Genomic DNA, 21,050 nt, shown 5'->3' with positions numbered 1-21,050 from the left:
ATTTATTTTTGGTTTTTCCAGGCAAGGTTTCTCTGTGTAGCTCTGGAGCCTGTCCTGGAGCTTGCTTGGTAGACGAGGCTAGCCTTGAACTCAGAGAGATCTGCCTGCCTCTCCTGGGATTAAAAGCGTGGGCCACCTTCACCCAGCTGAAGTTTTAAAAGGAATCCATAGTAAACAAGCCTATTAATATTCATCTCCCTGGGATCCTTTTTGACTGGCCATATAGAGACAAATCTGTCTCAACAGTTTTAAAATTTTGTTTTGTGAGCCATATCTCAAGTTCATACATTAATACATCAGAAAATACTGATCTACATTAAGTGTAACCATGACCTGTTTTTTTTTTTTTTAATTAAAAATATGAGGCCACTGGAAAAAAAAAAAACCGACTTTGAATTACCCTATGCCACTTTCCTAGAGCAAACCTTTAAAGACCAAATTAGCAGAGATGATGAAGATACACACCACCAAGCACCTCAAACACGGCTGAGCAGACGCTTGGACTCAGTGGGTTTCACTGCAGATGATTCCACCCTTCCTTAGCGATCATGCAGCTGCCTCCCAAATCTGAAGAAAGAAAACTTGACACAGGATGCTAACTCCGTTTCTCAGATGAAAATGAAAGGCTGGCTATACTTTGTTGTTTTGAGACACTATAGCCTAGGCTGGCCTCAAACTCAGAGCAATTCTCCTGCTCTCTCTCACCCATCTAAGTTTTGGAATTTCAAGACCATGCCCTGTTGGGAGACTTACAATAAAAGTGGAAAACAATGTTAAGACCAATTAAAGCTCTTATGCATTTAGACAACTCAAGTCCATCTTTCTATCCCATACCCATGCATTCAGTTGTTATGGGTCACTAAGTCAGACTCGAAAATCCTTAGAAAGGCTTTGCAGCTCAATTCATAAACCAATCAAGGTCATGGGCTGGCTATTCATGGGGACCCACAATGACACCTATGTGCAGTTCTTCCTATGTGTGAAAGGGGAACTCTTAAATGCTTGCTCATGGCTTTCTTGTAGGAAAGAGGCAAGTTTTCACATGACCATACAAAAAAATGGTGATGCTGCTGATCTTAATTTTGCAATCTACTCCAAAATTTGAATCTGAAAATAACACTTTGAGACTTTAAACAATGCACTCATACCAAACTCACTAACACTTTAGATCGCTTCTCTTTTCTTTGCTTTTTATTTTTGAGACAGGGTCTCACTAAATAGCTTTGGCTGTCCTAGAAATTTACTATGTAGAGCAGTCTTATCCTCAAACTCAGAGATCCACCTGCCTCTTCTTCCCAAGTGCTGGGATTAAAGGCATGTGCTACCACACCTGGCTTTTTAGATCCCATTTTAAACTTTGTTTTTCCAATGTATTACATGTTTTCTTTTTTAAAAAGTAGAAACAGCCGAGGTTAGAGGTCATTGGTAGAACATTTACCTACTTCAGTGCAAGACCCTGGTTCAATCTCCAGTACCACAAAATAAACAGTGGAATAACACAAATGAACTAGTCACAACTTAAAATTTAAAAACATTTTTCAAGACAAAAACTATAAAATAAAGCACTCCAAGTTTTTATAACCACTCAAAACCATTGTTATAATGTCTTATGGCTTTATACAGTATACTTGTAAATTGCTTTTCTAGTGGATAGGAAATGTGGATTAAGAGTTTTTCATCTTAATTCCTAAATTCTATGCATATTTATTTGGTCACACATAACCATATTTTTGACTAACCTGGCAAAAATAAGTTACTTAAAATTCTTACCAACCAATGGAAGCTGTGTCATGAGTTACTAAAGAACAGATCTAATATATAAACAGAAAGATTAGCCATCTTTTTCCTAGATCGGGAATGTAAACAGAAGTTCACCACAGTTGTCTGTGAAGAGTTATTTATTAATTGTTCCACAATAGTACTAAAGTTCATAACAAACCAAAGTACCACAATCAGTCTGAACTGGAAGAATGGCAAAATAAGAATAGATTGCCAAAGATTGCTCCTTCAAAACTTGTTCCTCTTGACTTATAAACTACCCCTTATACTCAACCCCTACTCATTCTTCCTTTATTCTCTATAAATACAGAGAAAATACAAATCTTCCCCTTGGGAGTATAAGGTCTAAATCTTCAACTTTCCCCTTAGCTACTTATTTACACTTCCCAAGAATGACCCATTTCAAAATATAGCATGCTTTTCACGTCTTATCTTGCACATTTTGGCCCAGCTAGTCACATGTGGGCTATGGTGAGTAGTCTGACTCCTGTTACATAAAACGGTATGGGCTGGTTGTGCTTGCTTGCACATCTGCCAGTCCATCCCCAGAATCTGCTTCTGTACAACTGAAGAGCTTCCAGAATTGGCCAATGATGATATTGCTAACATTTTTGTTGATGGAAACACTGTCAAGCCTAAGCACCTACAAGGTGAGATGAGAAGGTGCGCCAAGAACTCCAGGTTCTACACAACTGGCCTATCACCCAACTTCAAGGCTTTCTATAACCCAAGTGTCTCCCACAGACGGTGAGGGAGTAAGCTGCAGATGAAGAAATTTATCACTGGATACATTTCAGGCATTAATTTTTTATTTGTACAATAAAATTTCAGAATATAGGCATCTTCTAAGGGATTCTTAATAGGTGTCCATACATGAGATATATGCTTGTTGACTGACCTGTATATTACCATGTGCAGATGTATTTCCACTAATGTGCACTCAGGGAGGCACTGGACTCTACCAAGTGCCCAGTCTGTGAACCCCAAACTGTTAGGTAGTATATCACTGCATAAGCTATAAAGTAAAGAACTTAGAACCCTTCCAGGCCAGCCTGGTCTACAGAGTTCCAGGGCTACACAGGGAAACACTGTCTCAAAAAACAAAACAACAAAAATTTAGAACCTACATAAGTTAGTCACACTCAAATATTTATTTAAGCAAAACAAGAAGCAAAGCAGAATTTTAAAAGTGTATGTCCTCATAAAGGTAATGCCCTCATTAAAACTAAGTAGTCTCAAATTCTTTTTTTTTTTTTTTTAATCAAGGGTAAGACAATAGAATCCCAAGGTGCTACCTTTAATGCTGTTTGTTCTAAGGAATAAGTTAAGGACATAAAAAAATAACATAATTCCCCTAAAAATCCACCAGGAACTCTAGCATCTCAGATGGCACAAGCAGATTAATCACCTGCCCAGATCCCTCTCTCCATGGCACTGTGGACACTACCTTCAGCAGCTGGGGACCCATCCTGGCACTGGCAGTCCTGCCCTGTGTCGTGAGAACTACATCCTATCATTCTGTATCTACTGAGAACATGAGACCGCTAAACTCAGAAAATGATAGCCTTTAGAACGTTTTACTCTAAAAATAGTTGGTAGTTGAAATTTTTTCCCCCTTCTCTCTTCAGGGAAGTTCAGTTCAGCAAGAACCTATGAATTTAGAGGCTAAGGGTTATACATGAGGTTAGCTGCTCAAACTGACACCCAGCCAGGCTGAAAGGTCACTAAACTTAATTATAAAATGCTGATTATCAGGGATGAAAACCATATTAAAATGGACACGTTCTGCCTAATTAGTGCAATACTTGAAATCTGAGGTAGATGTTTGTATCATGTTTGCAATATTTAAAAAGTTAAGCACATTATTCTATTCTCATAAAATCACCTCACAAACTACTGCTCAGTAATTGCTGAAAGGTAGTTACCATTGTCTGTGTATTTCAACAGAAACCCACAGCACTGCCCTCTACCTCACACCTAATGCCTTCTTTTCGAGACAGGGCCTCATGTAACCTAGGCTGGCCTCAAACCTCCTATGTAGCCAGAGATGACCCTTAACTTATCTGCCTCCACCTCCCTAGTACTGGCTTACTTGGTTTGAGATAAAACCAACCCAGGGGCCTTGTGCATGCTGGGCAAGAACTCTATTAACTGACGATCTATATTCTCAGCCCACACATAGTCTAATGTCTTAAAAACAGGTTTTTAATTAAAATGATCAAATTTATATACATTCCATAAAAGGAAAACAGAAGGCAGGCAAGTGGGTTTTGAAATTCTTATCTGTTTTGAGCTAATCTGGGGAAAAGAAGCTGTGCAGGGAATCAGGTAACTGGAGTCATCTAAGATTGAGTGAGGTCTCTGCTTAGCACTCAACTCCAAGAGACAACCAAGTGTGGGAGTAACTACGGCAAAACAAGCTATCCTACCTTCTAATGGTACAGGCCCATGCTTACCTTTACACATGTACACACAGCCTCTAAGAGCATTCTACCTTTTGGTATTTTGACTCCTAGTCCATCAATATCCATACCACTAAACCTCACAGAAGTTTTCTGATGTGCAACTTTTTCTTTCAGATAAGGTCCCATTGTGGCCCTGGCTGGCCTGAAACTCAGTTTGTAGACCAGTCTGGCCTTGAACTCAAGAGATTCACCTGCCTCTGCCTCCCTAGTGTTGGGACAAAGGGCATGGTCACCATGTTCAGCTTCTTTTATCAAATACCTTTACTACATCTTCTATATTACAATTTCACCTTTTCCTTCTAATATCTATGCTCTCAACTTCCTAACACGTTAACTGCAATTTAGTTCTTTTTTCTTACTAAAAATGCTCAAGACCATTTTAATCCATCATTCTGTAATTTTATTATAACCCTTTGAGGCAAAAGGATATATAACACCTTGAGCCAAAATACTGCGATATGATTTTAAATAGAGCCTCAATAAATAATCTCCCTAGGATAATATTTAGGATGGTTAACCTAGTTTCAATATAGTATAATTTACATATTAGATTTCTATTCTTTATATTATTGTGCACCTCACACAAAATATTCAATGCATTTTCGTATAAACCTAGAAAGACAAAGTACATTAAAAATACAATAAAAAACGCAAGCTCCTAAATTACAATTTATAGCATTAATATGAATATTTTATGAAATGTAATCCACAGAAAACTGAAAAATATGACTAAGTGATATCTCCTTTCTTCAATTTTTGTGATTAACAGGACTTTTATTGGTAGTAAACTAGAGCAAACAATCAGAATAATACATATGTAGTATTCAGTACACACAATAAAAGTTAAAGAAATTCAAAACCTGTATAAAACAAAAGAGAGAGAGAGAGAGAGAGAAATCATACAGCTTAAGAGATACAGGGGTAAAGGTCCTCTCCATCCTTTGATCACACTTGTCTCTGTACCCAACAGAACTTACTGCACTTAGTAAGACATACAGACATTTTAGTACTGAGTGTAGTAAAAGAATTAAACACATTTTCTAAGAATCTTTCAATGACAAGTTGGTACCCTTTAGCTAACTAAAGCTAAAGGAAGGTGGGAAAAGGGAATTAACTAGTATTTTGTAACCATTTTTTAATAATTTCTTATTTTCAAAACACTGCTTTTATAACAGAAGTGTTTTACACTTGCACAATATTAATTACTTTATTATACATGGAAGCCTGTGGTAGGCTGATTACACAATAAGACTGCAAACAACCAGTGGTACTTTTCTGACGTCAGAAGAGTTCATAAGACTGAAACATCACCAAAAGTACATAAGAAACTCATCAGCATAAACATCAAAGTACATTAAAAAATATAATCAGGAAAAAAATACAATTGCTAAAAAGTGGTTTAGAGCGGAGCCACTGCCTACCAGTAGCTTCAAATGGCAATTAGCGTTCATAGCAAGTTCTGATGACAAGATCCCTGTACAATACTGACTAATACACCCCTTCAAAATGTACACTTAAAGGCTGCAATTTCACCAAGAGTTCTGATGGCATTAGTAAATATACACTCTTATCTGTTACACAAGCTATGCTACCAGGTGGAATTACAACCCTTTAATATCTATAGCTTGTACATGGACATCTGTATTGGGTTTGTTTAATTAAAAAAAAAAAAGGTGATGTCAGGGATGTTTACCCTGTTTAGTATTTAGATGCCATAAGACATATAAAATGCATAATCAATTATCTACTAGATGATAAATCACTCTAAAATTGAAACCATCACGACAGGGAGAAGGAACAAGAAAGAAGGCCTAGAACTTTAAGAGGAAGTTAAGAACAAGTACCAAAAAACCAGAAGTGAAGGTGGTAAGTAATAGCACAAGTGAGAAAATGTTTTTAGGCCATGTATAATGAATAATGCATACCCCAAATTTCAATGTATTATGCAAATCCAACTTACTTTCTAATACTGAAACCAACCAACCACTTGGGTTTTAACACTGTACTAGACATTAACAGAATCACTTAATGGAATTACAGCCTTGTTACAGTTGGATAAAGAGGGTGCTTTTTTTTTTCCTCTTTCTTTTATTAAAGCTATCATTCCAGGCTTTGATCAAAGATCCAAGAATATTTGTTCTACCAAGCTGGAATGAATGTGGGTTTGGAAGTTTGGAGTATATTTAAAAGCTGCAACAAAATATAGGTAGCCAACAATCTCAGAATTTTGGATCAGCCCAGACAGAGATAGCATTTGAAATGTTTTCGATCCCTTACTTAAATGATGAAATGTATATTCTATCAGCCCAGAAAGAGCAATCTGAAATGTTTAAGATCCCTTAACTTAAACAATGAAATGTGTATCATACTATTTGTAAATTGGATATTCCATTACGGTGATAACGTACAGAATTCCCATGCGTTATTACACTTTCCTGAGAGTAAAGCAATTAGAATAACCTTAATCCTATCAACAAAGTTTTTTTTTTCTTTTTTCTTTTCTTTTTTTTTTTTCCTGTAGTTTTTGTTTTTTTGTTTTTTTTTGCATTTAAAACTTTTGGGCTATTCCCTGACAATCTATACAAGTAAGTTTGATTGCTAAACATTGTCACTTTGAATGTCAAACTATTTTTAATCTATTGATTTTGATTAAAAATCATAATACAAACAGCTAAAATCACACTAACAAAATAAACTAAATATGAAAAGTTGCATTGAAAGGGCATTACATTATTCTTAATAGGATCGTGTAGAAACATTCCAATGGCAGTGTTCTCAAAATAAAACAAAATTACATTAGAAGACTCCCAGCCTGGTCACTCTTGAGACCTTACCTGTAACTCTGGCTGGTGGGTGTCTTTACTCTTGTACTACATGGCTCACTTACATCAGACATCATATTTGTATACCCTGAGAAATCTGACACTGAAGTCCTTACTCTATGGTCCACTTCTCCATTAGAGTTAGAGATAAAGGTCATTGGCACCCTGCTGCCCGACTTAAACTGAGAACCAAATGCTTGTGCAAAGTTCTCAATCTGGTACGTTGTTCTAGGCTCTATGTCTTTCTGAGGATCGATCTGGCTAGCTAACTCCTGAGATGGAATCTGAAAGCTTGTTGAGGACTCTATATTTTTCTGTTGTTCCTTCTGGCTAGTCAATTTCTGAGATGTGGACTGGAAGGCTGATGATGTCTCTAAGTTCTTCTGAGAATCGATCAGATCATCCAGCTCCTGGGAAGGTGTCAACTGCTGATGTGTAGCATCCAAAGCAGATAAATAAAGACCTGGTTGAGATCCAAACAACATCCCAAAAGGAGGCTTTGGCAATGAAGATGGCAACACTGAGGTAACAGATTGGCCAAACCCACACTCCAAAGGAGATGTAGTGTATATCTGTTTTTCTGGAAACAGTGTGTGGTTGTGGAGAGGTGAAGACAGACTGACAAACTGGAAACCATGTCCAAGAGTGAAGCCTGCGTTAGTCGATTTTTCAAAAGCCTGCTGGAGGTATTTGGAGTATTCTTGTAACATGCTCGTTTTATCATTTGAAGGTGTTTGGGTGCCTGGGCTCAAATTTTCTTCTTGAACCAATTCTGAGTGTTCTGAGGTGTGCAAATCCACTCGTGGTTCTGTTAAATTGAAAGGGTCCTCCTTCTGCGTTTCTGATTTGCTGGAGTACTGATCCAAAATACTTTGTAAAACCTCGTCAGGAATTCCAGACTTGTCGTGACAAGACTTGATTTCAGCATTTAGAGCTGAGGAGTCAATAAGTGACAAGGGTGCCTCATTGTCCAGAACACTGACACCTGCAGACTGAATGACTGACTGTTGGGAGACCATGTGGCCTACGTTTATAGAAAAGGCACTGTTGCTGCTGGCAGTTGGTAAATATCTTCTCTTCTTTGAAAACTGCATGGCATCGTCATAATTACTACTTATCTGACCTTGTTTGCCACTTGTACTTTGGAGGAGACCAATGGTCTCCACACTATTATTGGACACTATGCCAAGTGAGCCACCTGGTTTACCAGACAAGGATTTCTGTCCAACTACATCTGGTAACGGTGACACAAAGTTAAGGTAGCTTTTGTCGGTACTCTTTCTGCTGCCTTTCTTAAAGATCAATTTTGGCACCCTCTTCTGCAGTTCATCTATCCCAGTACCAATTATGCCTCCACTGGTAGACACAGTAGGCATTTCTACTGAGTAACTCTGCATGTTTATATTGTTTGACATTTGTGATTCATTTGCTTTGCCAGTCTTGTGTTCCTTATTTTCAATAGCTATGCTTTTGGACTTCGATTTTCTCCTTGAAGAGCTGGTATTTCCCTGAGACAACACAGCCAGATTACCCATACTATTATGGTTCGATGACCCGGGATCTGCACTAGCGGCTCCTTTTGCTATGGCTTCACCACATGTGCGCCTGTGCTTCAACAATCTGTCAGTCCTTGAAAAATACTGTTGGCAAGTGTCACACTTATATGGCTTTTCTCCACTATGTGTCCTCTTGTGTCTCTCCATATGGTACTTCTGAATAAACTTCATGCTGCACTGATCACATCCAAAGGGTTTCTCTCTACTGTGAATTTTCTCGTGTCTCTGCAGTAGGTATTTCTGAATGAAACCCATACTACACTGGCTGCACTGGAAAGGTCTTTCTCCTGTGTGGATGAGGACGTGTCTCCGCAGGTGATAGGAGCTCCTGAAAGCAGCACTACAGTGATCACAGATATGAGGTTTCTGACTTGGGGAGAGGACGGCACCTTCTCCATCTCCAACCAAAGGTTTGGAAGATGCACTTGGCTTCCTCTTGGCTTTGATTCCCTGAGATTCTGGCTTTGGCCTCTTTGCCTTTTTGACGTTAGTGTCCTGCTTTGGCTCCTCGTTGCCATGGTCATCAGTCCTGCTGCTGCTGCTGCTGCTCAATAATACATCGCGGTGGTGCTGGGCTGGTTGCTGCTGGACATGCTGGTGGAGAATACTGAGGTCTTGGATGACGCCGTGGCTCCCCCCTTCCCCGCCTCCTAGGCCTGGCGATCTCTCTTCGGCCCCAGCGAACAGCCCCCCATAGTGGTGGTGGTGATGGTGGTGGTGGGACTGCTGCTCCTCGGGATCCGCAGGTTTCTCCTGTTTGATGCTCACCAAGGACTGCAAGAACCCCCAGGAGGTCCTCTGCGAAGGGAAGGCCGCGGCTGACGCCGCCGGCTCCTTCTTGAAAGTCATGTCCGGGGCTGGCGGAGGGGGGGGCTCTGCGGCCGGGGCTGCGGAGGTAGAGGAGGATAACACGCACTGCGGGGGAGGGGCGGCCGTCCCCGCCGGCCGGGTGAAGCTGGTGACCGGGGGGAGCCGGTGGTTGAACATAACCATACCCTGGGGAAAGGTGTGCTCCATCTCTGCTCTCCTGCCGGAGCCGCCGGAGCCGGAGCCGCCGCCGGAGCCGCTGCCGCCGCCGGAGCCGGAGCCGGAGCCGCTACCACCGCTACTGCCGGGACCGCCGCCGCCGCTGAGGAACCCGCTGCCGATTTTCATACCCCGGAGGAGGCCTGGCTGCGGAGAGGAGGGAGAGGAGGGAAGAGGGAGAAGGGCGGTAGGGCCGGGCCCCGGGCCGGGACCACCGCAGCGTTTGGGACCCGCCGCGCCGCCGCCCAGCCCGCACCGCGCCCGGCGCCCGTCCGCAGCCCCGCCGCCTCCGGCCCGGCACGCTCGGCCCCGCGGCCTTCCTGGCCGCCCCCGCGCCCGGCCCGGCCCGCCGGCCACACTTACGGGTTCCGCCGCCGCCGCCGTCGCCTCCAGTTAATAAAAATAACGCCGTCCTCTCCACAATGGAATTAAAAGCCTCCCCGCTTCTGCGCAGCCGCGGCGCGGTGTCTGCCGGGAACTCCTCGGCCGGACCAGAGGGGAGCTCTAGGGGCTCAGTGCGCCTGCGCCGCAGTTTCCGCCTGGCCGGCCTGTCAATCAAGGGGGCGGTTGGGCGGAGCTGCTGGGGGCTGGGCAGGAGGGGCGGGGACTTCAGAGCCCGACCGCGGAGGGGCTTCCGCAGCCAGGGGACGTGATTGGTGGCTGCGTCGAGGGGCAGAGAGCGGCTGAGGGTTTCTGGGGGAAAAGACGCTCAGGAGGTGGAACCCCGAGGGGCGGTAAGTCGGGGGGACGCCGGGAGAGCGTGTGGCAGCGTGGCGTGGCGTGGGAGCCGCGGAGAAAGGGGCTGGAGAAGGTGGAGAAACTGAGGACCGGGCTTTGGAACTTTCTTCGCGTTAGGGTTTGCAGTCTAGGTATTGAATCAAAATCACACCTAGAAAAGGATTCCTTGAGCACTTGTGATTCTGTCTGAACGCATTATACTCGCAAGAGCATTGATTCCAGATACCTGTTGCCCTTCCTTTCAGATGGGGACGGTAATAACGCGTCTTTCCATTTGCTGGAGGAGCCTTTGAGACCGCCATAGAGGTACCGTTGCAAAAACTTGTCTCACTGCCAACCTACCTGAAGGCTACTGCAGAGGGAAACCACGTGTAATCCCAGGTGCAGCCGTCCTGTAAAACACGCCCACACATACTTCATCATCAGATGGTATTTAAATGCCACATACCTTCTCAGTTGTCTGCGTTGGCTTGTCACGTTGCTTGCTCTCTAGCCTCATCTGTAAAATACTGGCCATTGTTATTTTCTAAGATCTCTGCTAGGACACATACCCCACCCTCCCGCCCATTTCAGTAATAGAAGGCCTAGAAACTCATGTAAAATTGCCCATTATTCAGTTGAGGGAAAATCAGGTAAAATCTTGAAATTAAAGTTCTACCAACAAGCCGGGCAGTGGTGGCACACATCTTTAATGTGCTGGGAGGCAGAGTCAGGCAGATTTCTGCCAGGCCAGCCTGGTCTACAAAGCGAGTTCCAGGACAGCCAGAGCTATTACACAGAAAAACCCTGTCTCAGGGAAAAACAACAACAAAACTCTACCAACAAAACCAAATAAGTATTTCCTTAGTGCCTAATAATGTGTAAAAGGCGCTCACTTTCACAGTGAGCATGCAAAAATCTAAACCAGTAACTTTCCTAGGAGTATTTATACATCACTGACATTTTTAATAAAAGGACCTGGGCAGTAGTTGTTTACATGGTATTACATGTTTTCTTAAAGAAATTGCAGCCCGTTTTCTCATAGTGTTTCACTAGATGACTTCTTGCAATTAAAGAACTTCCCTGACAAATTTCACAATTAAAACCATAAAGAGTATTCTTTACTTCCACAGGCCTCTCTGAGTCTGCCTGGAAAAGTTAAAAAACTGTATTTTATGAGTAGTTTGATGTGGCATTGTACCTTTCTAACCTATGCAACTACATGTAAGTATTTCCTGCAACTGTCAAGTATAGCTAAGTGTTAAACACTGAAAATTCAAAAACTTCAGGCGGTAATAAAATGCTAGTCGGTGCCAGTGAGAAATGAGGCTGTCCCTTTATTCGGGGTGTCAGTGTTTAATAGTAAGCTGGGATGCATATAAGCTAGCCCAAGCATGAAGGGCAGTAGGACACTCATATGAGAAGCCAACTTTGTCCCTCAGTTATCAAGATAAGAAACCTGTCATTTCTCTCATTCACTCTGTCAGCCTTGAGCTACTCCAAGCAGACTTACCTCTGTGTTGTACACCCCATACATCAAGAAGATGAAGAGACCCTGTAAAATAAAATGGAGGGCGAAAGCTGTTAACGCTAATCATTCCAGCAGTGGAAATACCTGAAATAAACTTTCCTGGGAACAGACAAAAGAAGACACACTTCATCAAGGTCGATTTATTTTCCCGTTTTTCACCATTAGAAGCTGTACCTTGAGCATTTATACGACAACGCACCAGCACATCACTTACACTGCTTGTGCTCTTCAGTTCTTCAGGGATAGAAAATAAAAATAGCATCCAACTACATAAAATTGTAATTGGGGAAATCAATGTATCAGTTTCTGGGAGGCAGCTGGGGGATGAAAAAGATGAAAGTCGGGATATCATCAAAGTAATATTAGAAACAGCACTAGCCATTAATATTTCTAAGCACTGCTTTAGGCTGCAGCAACTTCAGTATATTTGTTAAAAATCTTTGATGCTACAAAATTGGGAAATAATTGGAAGATTAAACACTAGGGGTTACGGACATAGTTCAGTGGTACTGTGATTACCTGCTGTGGGTAAGGCTATAGGCTTGAACCCCAGTACCAGGAAAAACAGCCAGCCTCCTTCGGACCCTCAAAAGTAAAGAGATAAATAGATGATAGGGGACTTCAGATGTAGCTCAGCAGTTAACTGTTGCTCTCGCAGAGGATCAGGGTTCAGTTCCCAGGGGATCCTGCAGACATGCGCAAGGTGCACAAGCATGAATGCACGTGAAAATTCATACACATAAAGTAAATAAGTCTTCAAAAGAAGATAATCAATATGCACTGTCGGTTCATTTCAGAGTCTCACTATATAGTCAAGGCTGGTCTTCAATGCCTGTTCTTCCTATGTCTGCCTCCCAAGCACTGAAGTCAGAGGCTTAAGTCACCGTACCCGGAAGTACAAATAATTTTTTAAAATGACACTTAATTTTAAAAAAGATTTCATTTGTTTGAGACAAGATCTCTCTATGTAGACCAGGTTGACCAAGAACTCACAGAGATCCACCTACCTCTGCCTCTCCAGTGTCTCCCAGTTTTCTTAACTGCTGAGCCATCTTTCCTGCTCCTAAAATTAAGACTTAAAAGGGCTGGAGATGTTGCTGGTGCTAGAGTGCTTACTTAGCATGTACAAGGCTCTGGGTTTGATTCTCTGGTCTGCCAAAAAGTCGGGGGGAAGCTTTTGTTTGTAACTCAGTCAGTGGGTTTAAGATATCAGTTCCAGTTAAGACAAAACCTTACATTATTAGATTTCATGCTACAGTCTAATTATGTTCTATATGTGCTTACTAGCCTTTAGTTTAGAAATGTTTAATTAGGTGGGCTTGGTGGTGCAGGCCTGAAATCCTAGCTACCCTGGAGGTGGAGGCAGGAGAATCAAAAGTCCAGCTGGCTAATTTAAGGAAATCCTGTTTCAGAATCAAAAGATAAATACAGAAAGGACCGGGGATACAGGATGGTGGTAGAGCCCTTTTGTAGCATGTGTGAAGAAGCCCTAGGTTTAATCCTCAGCACCAGTCAAAATAAGACAAAATTGTAAAATACAAATTAAACTTCACTTTTATAGACCAGACTGGCCTCGAACTCACAGAGTTCTGCCTTCTGAGTGCTAGGATTAAAGGCGTGCTCCTCCACTACCTATTAAAAAGTCACTTGAACCTAAAACTCTTGGGCGAAGAGGTGTGGTGTACTCCTGTAATCACGGCACTGGAGACACAGAGGAGGGCAGATCTCTGTGAGTTCAAAGCTAGGCTACATTGTGAGTCCAAGGCCCATCAGCACTATACAGTGACGCTGTCTCAAAACCAACAAAAACAAAACCTAAACATAGCCGGGTGGTGGTGGTGGTGGTGGTGGTGGTGGTGGTGGTGGTGGTGGTGGTGGTGGTGGTGGTGGTGGTGCACACCTTTAATCCCAGCACTCGGGAGGCAGAGGCAGGTAGATCTTTGTGAGTTCAAGGCCAGCCTGGTCTACAGAGCGAGATCCAGGAAAGGAGCAAAGCTACAGAGAAACCCTGTCTCAAAAACAAAACAAACGAACAAACAAAAATCCACCTAAACATCTTAATATATGGAAGTTAATAAAACTGATCTGCCAGGCCAGCAAGGTGGTTCAGCAGACAAAGACGCTAGCTAGCAATGCCTCTTCCACTGATAATTCCCTTTCCAATCTCTTTTTTTTTTACACTGTGTGTGTGTGTGTGTGTGTGTGTGTGTGTGTGTGTGTGCGCGCACGCCGCAGTTTTCCACTGGCTCCACAGGGATTTCATGAGTCAGACTCCAGTAGTCAGGCCTAAGACCAAGCATCTTTACCCACTGAGTCAGGTCACGAGGCCCAGGTCACTCAAATTTTATTATTGAAGTAGGAATATTTTACTTTGTGCAATAAATGAATTCCACGATCAAATCAAACTTCCTGAATATTACATAATCCAAGTTATGACATCTATATTAGGAACCCAGCTGTTTACATAAAATCTAGAGTTTGAAAATCAAATAACTCTTCTGTGACCATTCATATAATTTATATGTAATTTCGTAAGGTCAGTTTTCTCTAAAGGAAGGGTTAAGAAAAATCATGTTTTCCCTCACGTTCTGGTAAACAGGGCAGTATGTGAAGGGTGACCCAGAGTTCCTCACTGGGCTTCTGTCTCTGTTACTTATTTTAAATCGTGATGTAGTTAATGCTCTCCTTTTTGAAAACAGGGTCTAGAGTGGAAGTAGGTTTTGGACACAGGCAGTTTCAATCTCCACGTTTCCTTTTTCTCTGTGTTTTTTGTTTTCTCCTCCACCCGACAGACTTTGCACATGCCAGCAGACCCCGCTGTGGCTTCCACAGACCACGCGAAAGTCTGAACCTCAAGATACCCCAGGGGTTCTGCGACTCTCTTGAGGCATCTCCCACATGCTGCCACAGCCGTGGAAAGTAATACATTAAAACTAGGACTCATTTGTCTGTAGGTCCGGCACAGGGTGGAATGTTCCCCACAGTATCACCAGCTGCTGGAGTTCTGATCACATACTGCCTTCTGACTCTGCAGATTTCATAAACTCTCGTGGTGCAAACACACCTCTTCTCCATGCATAGACTCAAACAGAGACATTTGTACATCAGCATCTGGAGTCATAGTGGTTCATTGCATTTGCAGCCAGCAGAGAAAAATACCTTCAAGCACAGCTGGAGGGGACCAGCTGCCAGTCTTTAACCGGCACTGAGATTTCTGGAACTTCCACACCAACTTTCCGTCTTCCTGCACAGTGCCACATTTCCAGGGTGAAAGAGCCCTCACACCTGGAGAGTGCTTCCCGCCAGGAAATCCACAGGCATGTCCATCCCGAGTCTACATGTGCCAAGATGTAAATGACTTACATAAGTGCGTTAACCTGTAGGGATCCTAGCGTCCTCAGCATTCTGGTGGCAGGAATTCACGGGAAGCACCCAGAACGCAGCCAGATTCCTGCGAGCAGGTGTGTAGTTTGTGGGTAGGAGCCAGGACCGGGAAGAGAACACCGGGTGTCACATCTGATACTCTACAGGCGCTAAATATAGCGATGTAAGGGAAAGGGGAAAAACACGCCATCTCTGTCTCACTTATCGGCGACACGTTGAAAAGCAGGGCAGCTTTGTGCTTGTTTTCACAGTTGCACAAGTCCACTGGGCCACTGCTGTGACAGGGTCAGTGACGGATGCGAGTCTGTTGTTTTATTTTATGTTCTTGATTACTCTGTGCTTCTGCGGTCCATTTCAGGACTTTTTCAAAGCCCGTATCTTTGACATGATAACGCGTTCTTTCTTGGCGATACAAACAGCAGGGCGGTGGCACTCAGCACACAGGGCGGTGGCACTCAGCACAGCGTGTGCCCAGGAAAGAGTAACACAGATAATGCTAATGTATGGATAACATTCTCATTGTACTTTGATTTACATAATTCCGTTTGTTCGTCCGTCCGCACGTGGACACCGCAAAGGGGGAGGGAGGCTTTGAGGCTTGCTCCAGGTGTCCCACCACAGACAGGTTGGCCGAGCCTTTGCCTCCTTATATCATTAATACTCTTCCCTGGCCTTGAATAGACCCATCCATGGTTTTAAGTCACCAGCTTCAGAGTAATGCAACGGTGAGGCGCTTAAAATTTAGGCCTGTGGCATCAGGGGTGTAGCTGACTCGGGGCAGTGCTAGCTGAGCATGGACAAAGCCCTGGGTTTGATCTCCAGCACCTCATAAAACTGCTCCTGATGGATGTAATACCGGCACTCATGGAGGCAAGAGGACCAGAAGCAAAGGCTATCCTCAGCAACATGGCGTCTTTGAGCACAGCCTTGGCATCATGAGACTGTCTCAAAATAAAATAAATATTATGAAATGTAAATAAATAAGTATCAGGCTTACCAAAAGCATATTATAGCTGGATGTGTTAGCTCGTGTCTGTAATCCCAGCATTCAGAGGAGGCTGGAGGTTCCCAAGTTGAGTATAGCCTTGGCTACAATAAGAAAGTATAAGCCAGCAAGACCCTGTTTCTAAAATAAATTTTTTTTAATTAGGGAAAAGAAAAGCATATTGCAGGTTCCTCCCCCCCCCCCCCCCACCATTGTGCTTGTTTTTGTTTTATTTTGCGGCACTGGGAACAACTCCAGGCCCTCAAACGTGCTAGGCAAGTTCTGTCCACTGCGTTAGTCCAACTCTTGGCCTGTTGAGATAGGCTCTTACTATGTAGCCCAGGCTAGCCTGGAACTTGCAGTCGTCCTGCCTCTTGCCTCTGCTTGCTGAGTACCAGGCTCACCCCCACCACACCCAGCTTGGCTACTGATTTTGGAGACAGACTTTTCCCACTGCAGCTAAGTCTTAACTCTAGCTGGCTTTGAACTTCCAGTTCTCCTTAGTTACCCTCCTGTATCACGTGCTCAGTTACTTCAAAGTTTGAGTAGCTCACAGGGTCAGGGGTTCAGTGTCAATTAATAGTGCTTCAAATAACCCGGCTTTCCTTCCAATCTAGCAAGCAAAACAGGAAACATGCTTCGTAAGAGTGACTCTGAAGCTATGGGCCAGGTTCTGTCTCCTGTTCTTTGCTAATGAATTCACTCATTCAGTGATACATACCTTCCCTTCCAGTTGCTAGGAAACACTTTCCCATCAAAGACTGCTAGGTACCTACACAGTTAGATATTATCATACTTTTATGAATTTTTTGAGTTGTTTTGTTGTTGTTTGTGAGTGTGTGTGTGCGTGTATGTGTGTTTGAGACAAGGTCTTATTCTGGAGCCCAGGCTGATTTTAGGATCAGCTTGATTTTACGATCCTTCTTCCTGCCTCAGTCTCTCAAGTACTAGGATTACAAGCATGTTCTACCACACCCAGCATCCTTTGCTGAATTTCTTTGACTGTGTGGTATCTCTTTATTCTTTATATCTTTTAAATAAATCATGCTCCAACCTACTTTCTATAAGTAGTTCCTGTTGGGAGCACATCTCGTGGGAACAAAACCATCACTGCACAAGTCTGCACATTTCAAGTTGTCTCTTGAAGCTCTGGGCACAGAGGCAGAAAACTAGACATTTAAATGCCCCTCAACAAACGGGTGGCTGAATAAATTGTACTACCTTCATCCCTGGGAACATTAGGCAGCTAGAACAATGGGTTAAGGCTGTGTTTATTAGCTACATGTTATATGTTCTCATGCAGTTATTTTGTGTGTATGGTGGGGGTGGCAGGGTACACATGTGAAGATCAGTGGTCAATTTCTGGGAGTCTCTTCTCTCCTTCTATGTGGAATCCAGGAATTAAGCTCATGCTTTCAGGTTTCTATTAGCTAAGTCATCTTGGGACACTTTGTGCTCATCTTTATAAAAGAAAAACACTTCCTTTTCTCACTCCACCTCTCAGGGGGTAAACCGGGGAAGGATATGCTCACCAGAGGGCCACTGGCTTCCTAGTGGGAAGCCAGAGAAGGGAGGAGGCAAGCCAGAAACACGCATGCCAGGAAAACTGGAAAACATACCACTGTTAACAATCTAAGGCAGGCCAAAGTGCATCTCATGTTTTGTATCTTGCTACTGTAAATCCAGAAGATAGGATCTGCACTTAGATAAGGATCTAAACATGTTATCTAGTAGCCATGGGACACTGGCCCCAAGATACCCCCCTGCTTAAAGGAGCTCCCTGCAGAATGCAATACTAAGACAGGGGACCTGACCACCCAGAGAGCCAAGGGACTCGATGAGGTGGGGCATACAGTATGGAAATGCTGGATCAAGGAAGGATTCACATCTAGGGCAGAATGGCTCAAGATATTTCTTCACACTGGGACTGGAGAGGTGACTCAGCAGTTAAGAGCACTGGCTGCTCTTCCAGAAAGGATCATAGTTCGATTCCCTGCATCCACATGGCAGCTTACAACCACCTGTCACTTCAGTTCCAGTGGATCTGACACCCTCTCTGGGTTCTGGGAGCGCTAGGCCCGCATGTGGTATACAGACACGCATGCAGGCAAAACACCCATACACATAAAAAACCAATTTTTAAAAAGATTTCACCATAGAATAGCACACTTTGAAATTGGTGAATTACGTATTTCTAGAATTTTTCATTAATATTTTGGACCAAGGTCAACCATGAGTAATTGAAACCAGGCTGTGAAACTATGTTTAAACGGGCACCACACACATATAATAGACAGTTAAAAATAAAATCTGAAAGAGATCAGAGGTCTGGAGAAAGACACAGAATAACTATCAGGGATTTTATCATCATATATGTATATCTCTATAAAATATACATACAACAAATCCATTAAAAATAAGTCTAAATAGTTCCACTTGTTAAAACTCATTGTCGTCACTATACAAAATAGTAATCGAGAAAAAGCCCCTGTGTGTGTGTGTGTGTGTGTTTCACTTTATAGCACCCAAACTGGCCTTAAATACATGTTCCTGCCTCGGCCTCCTGAGTGCTGGGATCACAGGCATCTGTCACCACTCCTGGTTTTACGGACTGCTGGAGATCAAGCCCAGAGCTTCAAGGATGAAAACACTCTCCCAATTGATAGATGAAAAGAAACAGGGCTGGGAGATGGCTCTGAAGGCAAGAGCATCGGCTCTGTGGCCAGGAAACCTGAGTTTGAGTTCCTAGCGCCTACATAAAAGCTGGGCGAGACGACCTGTGCCTGTAACCCCAGCAGTAAGGCCTTGGGGACAGTGGAGATGGGTAAATCTTGAGAGTTCCCTGGCCAGGCAGCCTAGCCAAAACAGCCAGCTTCCAGTCCAGTGGGAAGCCCTTTGTCAAGGAAACAAGGTGGAGAGAGATAGAGGAAGACCTTCAAATCCTCTTCCAACTTCCACGTGTCCGTGCACACACACACACACACACACACACACACACACACACACACACACACACACACACACACACACACAAGAAATGCTTACAGGAGCTAGTCATACAGTGGTCCACACATCAGTCTTTCCAGGGGAAAAGACTGGGTTGTGTGAGGGAAGTTAAATCTAGTGAGTTTCTGCCTCCTTTGCGTCGAGCATGTGATAGAACTGTTTCTGAAAATCTGATGATTGAAAAAGGAGGAGGCAGTGTCATGAGAGAGGCCCCAGGCGGGGCCAGAACATTACAGAAAAAGAGTCTATGGGGGCACAGTATGGAAGGCATTTGGTGCACCTCCATCTTCCGGGGGATCAGAACTGCCAGGGCTCAAAGTTTGAGAGAGAAGAGAAGGAGGTAAAACTGGAGAGAGAGAGAAGAATCGGGTTATGAAGGTCTCGCATGTCAGGTAAGAAATTCAGCTATTCTTCTTTAAGAATGGGGGGGGGGGCGGTCACTAAAGAATTTCAATTGAGAAAGTCATGTGGTCAAATTTCAAAGATAAATATTAAACTGGGGTGGAGCATGTAGCCGTGTGGCCATGCATGCACCTCCCAAGCGCTGTCGAAACAAACAGCAGACTCCCCAGCAGTGGAGGTGGTCTGAGGTGGCCCAGGTTAGGCACAAGGTGACCTGTTAGGGCGGTCCAGCTATGAGAGAATCCGAACTCAGGACACGGTTGTGCGAGTTTGAAGCTTTGGGAAGTGCACACTGGGTGTGGATGCTAACAGCACGGGGGACCTCTAGGACAGAGCCAAGGCACAGGTGACTCTGGGATTTCTGGTTTCTGTGATGGGCCGGGTTCGCGGTACTGTTTTTGCAGAGAATTAAATAGAAAAGCATGCATGTTTCTCGGAGGGTGTGCGGGCTAGTTTTTAATGTCAGCTTGACACGGCTGGAGTCATCTAAGAGGTGGGAAGCTCAGCTGGGAAAATGGTGCCGTAAGACCGGGCTATAGGCAAGCCTGGGGGGCATTTTCTTGATTAGGGATTGATGTGGGAGGGCCCAGTGCATTATGGGTGGGGCCATCCCTGGGCTGGTGGTCCTGGTTGCTATAAGAAAGCAGGCTGAGCAAACCATGGAGAGCAAGCCAGTGAGCAGCACTTCTTACTGGCCTCTGCATCAGCTGCTGCCTCCAGGTTCCTGCCCAGATCGCCTTTGATGGTGAACTGTGACATGAGAGTGTAAGCAAAATAAACGCTTTCTTTCCAGAATTTCTCTTGGTCATGGTGATTTATCACAGCAATAGAAACATTTAGACAGAGCAGGTAAGAAGATTCCATTTGGAGTGCGAAGGTGATGTGTGTGCCTTTGAGAGAACGTTGGGAAGGGACGTAGATATGGGAAACCCCAAAGTACAGGAAGTTAAAGCTGGCAGTCACAAAGTGTGCAAAAGAAGGCGATAGCTTTGGAGAGTTCTGGAAAGTATCAACCCTCGAGAGACAAGCAGAAAGGAAAAAAAGAAAAAAAAAAACTAGTGAAGAAGCGATTAGATAAATAAAAAGAGACTTTTGCCTGCCATGATGGTATACACTTTTAATCCCAGCACTCAGGGAGCAGAAGCAGGTGGATCTCTGAGTTTCTAAGCCAGCCTGGTTTACGTGTTAAGTTCTGGGTCAACTAGAGAGCTATTTGGTGAGACTGAGCCTCAAAAATAATTAATTAACTAATAGTATAGGTAAAAAGGCTATTTGGCTTTGCGTGGAAACATGGAGAGAGTTCACCAGAGGGAAATGCTTAGAGGCAAACAGAGGTTCAGGCCTTAGACTCGGAAACCAGACTCCCTGGGCTCCAGG

General features: G+C 43.6%; 1 protein-coding gene and 1 long non-coding RNA gene across 5 annotated transcripts; one reads left to right on the top strand and one right to left on the bottom strand.

The window, feature by feature from the left end:
• Positions 1 to 4,621: 4,621 nt before the first annotated feature.
• Positions 4,622 to 10,190, bottom strand: Znf281 (zinc finger protein 281). 2 transcript variants are annotated; one of them, XM_016000973.3, is made up of 2 exons: positions 10,012 to 10,190; positions 4,622 to 9,791 (listed from the first exon to the last, which is right to left on the bottom strand). In XM_016000973.3, exon 2 carries the CDS (start codon positions 9,775 to 9,777, stop codon positions 7,075 to 7,077), a length of 2,703 nt encoding a protein of 900 aa, XP_015856459.3. In that variant the 5' UTR covers positions 9,778 to 9,791; positions 10,012 to 10,190; the 3' UTR covers positions 4,622 to 7,074. The 2 variants fall into 2 exon arrangements, with proteins under 2 accessions (XP_015856459.3, XP_076403622.1); XM_076547507.1 differs by having other exon boundaries at positions 4,622 to 9,795; positions 10,012 to 10,121.
• An 8-nt stretch (positions 10,191 to 10,198) lies between these two features.
• LOC121821275 (uncharacterized) lies at positions 10,199 to 19,299 on the top strand. 3 transcript variants are annotated; one of them, XR_006061997.2, is made up of 3 exons: positions 10,199 to 10,382; positions 10,632 to 10,815; positions 14,689 to 19,299. It is a non-coding gene; the product is annotated as an uncharacterized LOC121821275 (long non-coding RNA). The 3 variants fall into 3 exon arrangements; XR_013043290.1 differs by lacking the exon at positions 14,689 to 19,299 and having other exon boundaries at positions 10,242 to 10,382; positions 10,632 to 12,172; XR_013043291.1 differs by lacking the exons at positions 10,199 to 10,382; positions 14,689 to 19,299 and adding an exon at positions 10,391 to 10,517 and having other exon boundaries at positions 10,632 to 12,172.
• Positions 19,300 to 21,050: the final 1,751 nt, after the last annotated feature.

Source organism: Peromyscus maniculatus, chromosome 11 (assembly GCF_049852395.1).
Source record: "Peromyscus maniculatus bairdii isolate BWxNUB_F1_BW_parent chromosome 11, HU_Pman_BW_mat_3.1, whole genome shotgun sequence".
Lineage (NCBI taxonomy): Eukaryota > Metazoa > Chordata > Mammalia > Rodentia > Cricetidae > Peromyscus > Peromyscus maniculatus.
Note: the sequence above shows the minus strand (reverse complement) of the source record. Positions and strands in the feature narration are given on the sequence as shown.